The sequence below is a fragment of the Mus musculus genome, chromosome 9 (genome assembly GCF_000001635.26).
Source record: "Mus musculus strain C57BL/6J chromosome 9, GRCm38.p6 C57BL/6J".
Classification (NCBI taxonomy): domain Eukaryota; kingdom Metazoa; phylum Chordata; class Mammalia; order Rodentia; family Muridae; genus Mus; species Mus musculus.
In genome coordinates, this window is record NC_000075.6 from 104,171,719 (window position 1) to 104,181,167 (window position 9,449).

The 9,449-nt window shown below is 42.2% G+C and overlaps 1 protein-coding gene across 4 annotated transcripts in view; it reads right to left on the bottom strand.

Moving 5' to 3' along the window:
• Positions 1-9,449, bottom strand: part of Dnajc13 (DnaJ heat shock protein family (Hsp40) member C13) — a 112,012-nt gene that overhangs the window by 20,122 nt on the left and 82,441 nt on the right. For all 4 annotated transcript variants that reach the window (XR_871081.3, NM_001163026.1, NM_001359740.1 and 1 more), the window contains 7 exons: positions 9,281-9,400; positions 8,351-8,530; positions 7,084-7,251; positions 4,940-5,053; positions 3,929-4,045; positions 2,631-2,808; positions 803-894 (listed from right to left, as the gene is read on the bottom strand). Coding sequence is in view for 3 of the 4 variants with exons in the window: in NM_001163026.1 (NP_001156498.1) it covers positions 803-894; positions 2,631-2,808; positions 3,929-4,045; positions 4,940-5,053; positions 7,084-7,251; positions 8,351-8,530; positions 9,281-9,400 (969 nt within the window). In the remaining variant the exon portion in view is untranslated. The remainder of the gene's footprint in view (positions 1-802; positions 895-2,630; positions 2,809-3,928; positions 4,046-4,939; positions 5,054-7,083; positions 7,252-8,350; positions 8,531-9,280; positions 9,401-9,449) is intronic.

Consider the following 9,449-nt stretch of genomic DNA (forward strand, 5'->3'; position numbering starts at 1 on the left):
AGAAAGGTAATTAGGACACATTATATGTGTTTGCTTGTTTTTAAAAGCTACTTCTGAACACGCTCTTGCAGGGTTGAAAGTGGTGTTTTCAGTAATAAACCATGTGTTGCAATGACAGGGCCATCTTAGGATGACCTTGAGACCTTACTCTGAGCTGCCGGGACAAACACTACCATGATCGGGGCTTCCTGATCCTGTCAAAGCTGCAACCTAAACAGAATCCTACGGGATTAACGGTTTCATTCTTCTTGAGAAAGGGCCCCCAACTTCTCTGGGAGCCTTACCTCCCAGGGCTGTGATACCCTAACTCTCCACCAAGGAAGGGGTCTGCAAGCCTTGCTGAAAGGTATTCTGTGCTGGGTACACAAGAGAGTAGGTCAAGAGGAGAGAGAGGTTAGGGTCAATCCTCAGGAGGTGTCCTGGTCATCGTGCGTCCTTCTGTGGGCACCAAGACAGGGAACTGCCTTCTCCTCTCGTTGATCTGCTGCTACTAAACTTTAGAGTAAAAAAAGCCCCGTCCCTAACACACCACACACAACACTCTACAAGATACCTCGGCCCTGACACATGTCAACGACTATAGATAGAACCACCCTGAATGACAGTGTCCAGCATTTGCTCTTTAAGGTTATATTCATAGTTACATTAATTCAATTTAAAAAATACATGATTTTGGCCTAATAGCCAAAGTGAATATAACATCCAGGTTTTCATTAACTTCAGATAATGATTAATCAAGTCTCAAACCACTGACAGTAAGTGGTAGGAAATACAACATTCCTTAGCACAAAACACTTCGTACCTCTAACGCCAGCTGCTGCACTTGACCAGCTCCATGGACTCGGAGAAGAGAAAATATTAACTTAAAGTGCCCGATGCATTCACTTTCAGAACCTAGGGATAAGAAGCAGCAGTTGTTTTACCTACAAGAGGTACAATCGCAGGCCTTTGGCAAACACAGCCATTGGCTGTGAATTGTGTCTCTGAAACTCTGAGGGGCGTCTATCTGGAAGCTGTGCAGGGTGTTAAGCCGTAAATAGCAGAACATTAGAGTTTCTTGGGTTTGCTTCCATGCCTACCTCTAGTCACAAACTAAAACCAAGAAAAATTTCAAATAACCAGCCCAGATACAACTCTCAAATGTTAAAGAGAATAAGGCAGCGTTACCCGTTCCTTCTATTAGTCGTTCCCACCTACAGGCCACAGGCTGCACCAGCCTCAGGACACACACAAATGCAGCCCCACACCATGTAAAGTGAGCCAAAGCACTGCGGGGCTCCTTGGTGGTGGTGAATTTTGGGGGGTGGGGTAACAATGACGATGAGTCACTTATTTTCTCCCTTGCGCTTTGATGATGATAATGATCTGCAAAGTTCGGCCTGGGCACAGCTGTGTCTAGACCTTAGGCGTATCCTTTCCCCAACCTAACTGAATTTAGGGAGACTCTGACGTCATTCAGCCTTTACTAAGACTGGAACAGAACTCTGCCACATGAAGACAACACAACAGACAATTTGATATGCACACACCAAGGACTTCTCCTGAGAGGACAGTGATGTTTCCACCCTTACCCACTTCAGTCCCACACGCCTGCTGGCACTCTTGTCAGTTAAGCAAGCCCGCTGCCTGCTACCACTCGGCTATGAAAACAGTGCAATCTTTTGAGGTCCTAGATGCCTTTATCCACAACAAGTCTGAAACCATTCAATAAGCTGCTTGTGTTCAGTTTCAAACCACGCGTCAATATGGCAGCACAGTCACTGGGACTCAGGAGAGCGCAGGGAGCACACGTCCTAACCCAGATCATCCCAGTGGGACTGGAGCTTGGGTCCTGGGCTTCCTGCTTGACTCGCGCAAGCCACAAACAATACAGAATGATCTCTCTCTGTGCTTTAAAAGTCTTTAATTACAGCTTAATGTACCTTGTGAATGAATAATTTTTCTAATATTGTTTTTAGTTATTTGAGTAAAACTTGGCAAATGCCAAAAAGCCAAAAATTTTAATAGCACTTCAATATTCACTGAAGAAGGTAAATGAAATACCTTGAAGAAATTTTAACTCAATTTATGTTGTGCAGGGTCTCTCTTGGCTGGCGTTAGTTAGAAATGAAGGATGTGTTAAGTAAGGTTACAGCTTTAACCTGCACCATACCCATCCAGAAGCAGGCGCTTTGGTGGTGATCTGGAACCGTTTGAATGCCTTTTGAAAGACATTCAAGAGAAGAACTCTTAAGTCTTTTTATTATTTCATTTTTTACACATCAAAAACTTCAGGCAATTTTTAAAAAAATATGAGTATCCATAATTAAATAGTACTGTGTTGCAAAGAAGCAACATTTAGATCATCTAATAAATAAATCCAAGCATGTAAACATGATATGCCAATCTATACCAGTAATGTGAAACTTCTTACTAACAAATGATGTTATTGCAGTTTATTCTTTCTTAAATACAAATTCTTCTAAACATGGCCCCCAGTGTCTCTCCCTTTACCATTATAGCACATGGAGCAGAAGAGCCGGTGTGATCTCCCCTGAGTCTCCACAATCAAATTGAGCATGTTTTGGAACTCTGGCTGCTCTGCTGTAATGGTGGGGCTCTGAATCAAGGGGAAAAAAAAAATCACACACCTGGGTTGTATTTGATCACATTTCTCAGAGCCTCCAAAGCCATTTCCACTCTTGGTAAGCGGTCCCCATGTTGCTCCGACTCCACTTTTGCAGCATGAGTGATGGCCATGAACGTGTGGAGGTACTGGGCCTGAGAGCCTATGTAATCCAACAGACTTGCAGCAAACTCTTTAGGAACCTAAGCCAAGCACATAAATGTGTCATCATAAGAGCCTATGCTGAAGGTTTTTAGAGTAAAAGAAACCTCAAGAAACAGAATAGATGAAACTGTAAATACAAATGAACACAGCTATGCATACCGCACTCCATCAAGGAGTGGGAAAAGACAAAACCAAATGAAATTTACCTAATTTTTTGAGATTTTACACACTTTCACCAATATCTTGGTACAAGTGATTAGAGTATCTGTCCCCTTTACTAATCTAATAAGAGCATATATACTGTGATTTTTTTTAACAATTATGTTACATGTTTACAATATAAAAAGTATATATAGTTACAAGAGAAATTCAGGGGTTAGCTCTCCAATGGCCTTTACCAACCACTTAACTTACTTTCTTGGTTAGCTAGTGATATATATTAATCCTGTGAATAATAATATACATTATATTTTGGTAAATACCAATTTCAAGAACAAATTCTAAAACAAAGCATTATTTCTCACCCAACTTGGTGGTGAATGTCTGTAATCTTAGGTACCTGGGGGCTGAGACTGGAGAATTTTGAGTTCTAGGCTAGTCTGGGCCACAAAGCACGACCTTATCTCACGTATGTGCATGCACACATCCATACACACACATGTTATGATTTGCTTCTCTCTGTCCAAGCTATTCAATTACAAAATTCTCGCCTTCCCCTCAAGGCCCAAATAAAAAGAGTAGCTAAGAAACAAGTCGCTGCTTATGGGCTTCGTGAAACTCAATTTTTCAACAATCTGACCCATGGTTTCAACCTTCCTAATGCTGCCACCATTTAATACAGTTCCTCATGGTGTGCTGACCCCCAGCCATACAATTATTTCTTTTCAAGTTCACAACTATAATTTTGCTATTATGAATCGTAATGTAAAAATCTGATATGCAACCCTATGGAAGGTGGTTCGACCCACAGGTTGAGAAGCACTGATCTCGATAAAGAGGCTCCTCGGCTGTTAATGGTTACATACCTACCCAGGACAACTTCTAAAGAACTCAGCCAGAAAAGAGGTATTAATTCCAATCTGTGAAATGTGAAAGAGTCACTAGACCTCAGTAGGTATGATCAACCACATCAGACAAAATTAAAAGCCAAGAACTTACCTCTAGCTGGAAAGTTGGGACTTCATTATAGACTCTAACAAAAATCTCACCCACGATAAGTTCTTTGGCGTGTTCACTGTAGACAAATTCTGCCCCATAAGTTTTGTCACAATCACCCTTAAAAAAACAAAACAAACAAACAAAAAAACCAAAGAAAGAAAAACAAGACTGTTAGATGTAAGAACTTAATGTCCAGTTTTTAAATCTACCCTGCTTTGTCTAATAATGCACTGAATATGTTAAGAAGGGCACCGACGTTCAGAGAGCAAACATGGCAGGACACATGTGCTAGTCCATGGCTGGGACAGGCACAGTGACAGAGCGCATTACTGCTGCTAATTACCAGGCCTCATCCTCAATCTCAGAAGAACACTAGATGAGGCAAGAACTAGAGCTGGCAGAGAAAGCCGACTGTGACATGCTGTTCTCACTCCTCCAGTGGCCACCCAGCTCAGTCACACTATAGTGTGTGTGTGTGTGTGTGTGTGTGTGTGTGTGTGTGTGCGTGCTCGTGCATACACTCAGTACACTCAGACTGGGGGTTTACAAGAAATAAATTGACAAAGGGCCCAGGTCTCCCAGTGCATCACTACTGTAAACAGATGTTAACTTTATGGAAGTAGTGACAATGAGAAAATCCTAATGTAGTATTTTAGAGACTTAAATACATGTGTGTGTCTGTCTGTGTGTGTTTGTACAGCTGAGTCTAGGTGACTTTGAGGCAGATGTATCAGAGACACACCCCCCCCCCCCCCCCATGAACTATGAGCAGCTTATAGGGTTAGGAATACAGATCTGGTCCTCTGAGGAGCAGTAGGTGCTCACAGCTGCTGAGTCATCCCTCGTCCCCTAGAGGACGACTTCATACAACACTAGCCTATCCTTGAAATGCCCAGCTAAGAGGTGGCTAGAGCTGTTGACTAAACATTTCATTGGTGAATAGCACACTGCTTCATCAAGACTCATTCAATCAGAATAAGTCACCTAAGAAAATATAAAACATTAACATACCTTTTTGATCATATTTTCTTGTTGTGACTCAAGAAACTCAAGCAGTTCTGCCCTTGTAGAGTTGTTCCACATCAAATACGGGCTCTCTGTGTTGCTGTTAAGCATCTTCAGGGTCTAGAGAAACAGGATTACTGTTAAGTAAGGGCCCTGAGGGGACAGACTTCACTGGTACCCCTGTCAGTCTTACAAGCTTGCTGATGCTCTCCTTCTTGCAGTTAAGAACAACCAAGGCCTCAAAAGCTGACACTGTCACAGCTCTTATGTGAGTAAATGGGAACCTGGGGCTGAAATCTGAGCCTTAGTTCAGGCAACTCACCAGATTTAGTTCTGCTCGTGAAAATGCAGTATCTTAGGTATTTAGTTAGCATTTCTAAAATGGCCACACCATACTTCTTTCACACACATATACTTGAAAACAAAATCTATGTCTTAGGAAGCACACTCCTAAGAAAGGAAAATAAGATGGAGTGTAGTGGGGGTGGCAGCCTGAATTGCCTGCCTCTGCCCTGACTCAGGCTATAGCTGAGGGCCTCTGCCAGTAGACGGGGCTTCCCTTAGTTTCTTTTCAACTCTAAGGATAAACCCATATTCCACATCTCAAGTGACTGAATAAAAAGTATTTCTAGTCCTCATTTGCAAAGCTCTAGGCCAGGAAGAAAGTAGAGTATGTGTGGTGGTTTTGAATGAGAATGGCCCCTTGGGCTCATATATTTAATGTCTGGTTCCCAGCTATCGGAACGAGTTGGGAAGGATTATAGCCTACTTGAGGAAAAGAAATGATTAGAAAAATCCTCACTCAGAGATCTGGCAGTCTAAAATAAATATCTCATTAAATATAGATATAAATTACAGAAAGACTCGATTTTGAAATAAAACATTTTAAGACTGCAGACAGTAACCATGAACTTGCTGGTATTTCTGAGGAGGACATTTGCAGTCAGCAAAAAGCATCAAACTAGAGAGTAAAAGATCTGGGGAGAATACTGCTCACTCCTCCTTACGGGAACTGCATCCCCATATAGACCACCACAAGCATATACAACAAAATAAGTGAGGGCTTAAACTCTACACATACTTGGAATTTTAGAAGCCAGAGGACTTTTTTCTTATAAAAGTATTAGACAACAAAAATACAGAAGGAAAACAAAACAAAACAAAACAAACAAAAAAAGAAAAAAGAAAAACCAGCCCTCTGTTGTGTGCTCCCAGGATGAGCACTGCTAACATCTGGTGTGAATCCACCACCATTAGTTTTTTGACACCAAACATGGGGTCTGACCTGTTCACTTAATATCTTTGTTGTTTTATTTTTGAGACAGGTCTCATTTTGAGCCAAGGTGGGCCTCTACATAATCTTTCTTTATGAACCACCTAAGTGCTGCATTAAACCTTTTAAAATCTTGAAGCTTCTCTTACCTAAAGCACTCAGCACGTACTTAGTGTAGCTTTATAGTTTAATTCTTCAATGCTGTTTTCCTAGGTTGCTTCCCAATGCCCTCACAAAAAGACACACATGTTGTGAGGTCGCTGAAGTAGTGCTGATTTTCATCTTGAAATATGCATAAATACTGATGTATAAATACATTTATGTAGCAGTAAGAATAATCTATGACTTATAAGAGACATCTAAACAAACTTGGTCCCTGACTGGAAACATCACTGCAAACCCATTCTCTTGTCTGAGTTCTTTGTGACACATGGTTGGTAAGAATTGTGGTAGGCTCTGTTACTGAGAAACAAAGAAGGACTGGAGAGATGGCTCAGTGGTTAAGAGCACTGACTGCTCTTCCAGAGGTCCTGAGTTCAATTCCCAGCAACCACATGGTGGCTCACAACTATCTGTAATGGGGTATGGTGCTCTCTTCTGGTATGTCTGAAGAGAGCAATGGTAGTGTATTCATATGCATAAAATAAGTAATCTTTTTTTAAAAAGAGAGAAACAGGAAGCTAATTCTCCACCCAGAGGTGAGACTGAGGTGTGTGGTCACTGCTCTAAACCCTCAATACACTCGTCTTCTTAGCCGAGAGAACAAGCATGTGAACGTTCAATTCTCAAGTTTCTTAGAGCAATAGGGATTGTCCTGGTCCTTTACTACTTAAAGGACTTTCACAAGTCACAAACCCAGGCTAGCGCTAGTCCATACCTCAGTAGCACTAGCTACAGCTAGCTTTCGAGCAATGTAGGGTGTCAGCATGCCAGCTAAACTCTTCCTTACAGTTGGATTTTCTGGGGTTGCTTGGTCTTCAGACAAATACCCACCAAGGCGACTCAGAGCATGGACACTGAGTTTGGCAAGACTGTTGGCTACTTCCTGTTACAAAAAAAAAAAAAAAAAAAAGACATTAAAGTATGTCCATATGTCTCCTTACATTAGTGACACAACAGAAACATTTTAATGATCAAACTGGAAACAGCCAGCACAGGAGTATCAGATCAGCCTCACAGACCGGCGCATTTGAGTTTTAATTTGTTTTCAGATAGGGAAACCCCTTAGCACCAACATGTTCATCTGTACCCAGTGCAGTGTCTTACGTGTCTTACAGAATCACTTGAGAGCAGGACAAAGAGGAAGAGATAGTGTTACGGTTCGTGTATATACTCAGCCTAGGGAGTGGCACAATTAGAAGGTATAGCCTTGTTGGAGTAGGTGTGTCACTGTGGGTGTGGGCTTTAAGACCCTCATCCTAGCTGCTTAGAAGTCAGTATTCTAGCAGCCTTCAGATGAAGATGTAGAACTCTCAACTCCTCCTGCACCATGCCTGCCTGGATGCTGCCATGCTCCCGCCTTGTTGATAATGTACTGAACCTCTAAACCTGTAAGTCAGCCGGGATTAAATGTTGTCTTCTATATGAGTTGTCTTGGTTATGATGTCTGTGCACAGCAGTAAAAGCCTAACTAAGACAGATAGTAAGGTAGGCCTAACTGCTAGATTCACATGATGGAAATATGAACTATGAATGACTATAAATATAAACCTAGAAATAAAAAAAGATAAAAAAAAAAACAAAACAAAAACAACTACAAAAATCAGACAAGTACAGTGGTGTTGTGGAGAGCTAGTCCCAACACCTTGATATATTATTATATCTCCCCATTATATAAAGTACATAAATAATTCTGAAATCATAAAATTGACTCGAGTAACAGAAAATATTCTATCATCTCTGTTCCTTAGATTCCCGTCCCTCAAGCACAAGTGGTTCAGAGCAAAAGTGTTGGGTATGGTAGTGAGTAGCTGTAACCCCTGCACTGGAGAGCTGGAGGCAGAAAGGAGGACAGTCTGGGCTGTGCAGTGACTCTGAGGTCAGAAGCCGTCAACAGCCACCTTCAAACACAGCATCTCTGAATGGCTCAAGCTTTGCTTCCCAATGACTTACTAAAAGTCTATTTGGGTTTGGGCTAAAGTTACCTGCTGGTTTGTTTCTTCATTTTTCTGAATGCCACTCTCTTCCAATGTATAGTCATAGTTAAACAGATAAACAAGCAGATACCACAAAATTCCAGCCTGAAATAGATGTGTCTGTAGCCAGAAATCCACAGCGAAAGAGCTGACACATTCTACTGCGAGGGCGGCCACCCGTGGGATACACTGCAAGGAGAAGAAAGAACTGACTTGCGGGGTGAAAACACTGCCAAGGAAAACCAGCAACAGGCACAGCCCAACTAGCTGTCTCTTTGTACAAAACATCTCATAGTGTGCAAAGACGCAGACAATCCACTTTCTTGACTTCCATTTAAATGCAATAAAGCATCAACAGCAGCACTGTTAACACAACCAGAGGTTGTGTAACACAACATCAGCATCCTTGTTCCTATTAAACCTGCAGGCATCAAACAGAAGCAGCTGAGGAACTCTGATCAAGTTCCCCAGTCCCAGCTGCCTCATTCCAAGATCTGTGCCTCCACCCCTTCTACTCAACGCAGCCGACATCTCTCTTCCCAGTCAGCCATAGCAGCTTCAGAGCTGGCTTCTCGGGAGTTTCCAGGGAATCAGCATGGTCTCAGATCTTGGAAGCCTTTACAGTCAGCAGTGACTGGACCACAGGCTTTACAAAGTCCTGCCCTTTTAGATTGGAGTCCCATCCTCTCTGTTCTTCTTCAAGTTAAGTCTGACTCATTTCTTCTAGCTATGTCACTCCAGTGTTACCTTTTGTGTGCCAGGATAGGAACAAACCCGATCATGTACAGCAATGTCCCTACAAGAATACTTAGAGATACCAGTGATTTACTTAAAAATGATCTTAGGTAAGCACATGGCTGTAACTCAAGCACTGGCTGTTTGAAAGAAAACCCTTGATGACTGTATCCAGAGGGAACAGGTGACAGGTATGAGCTCTACCTTGCCAAAATACAGCACCCGGCAGAGGTCCTTGATGATGCCAGGCATTTCTGTGATCTTCTCCCGGCACTCTTCAAACTGGGCAGCCACACTGTAGCATCTGCTTATGTGTCCACACACCTGCAGATAGCACAAGAGACAGAAGCAGTCACATACGCAGTCCTTATGT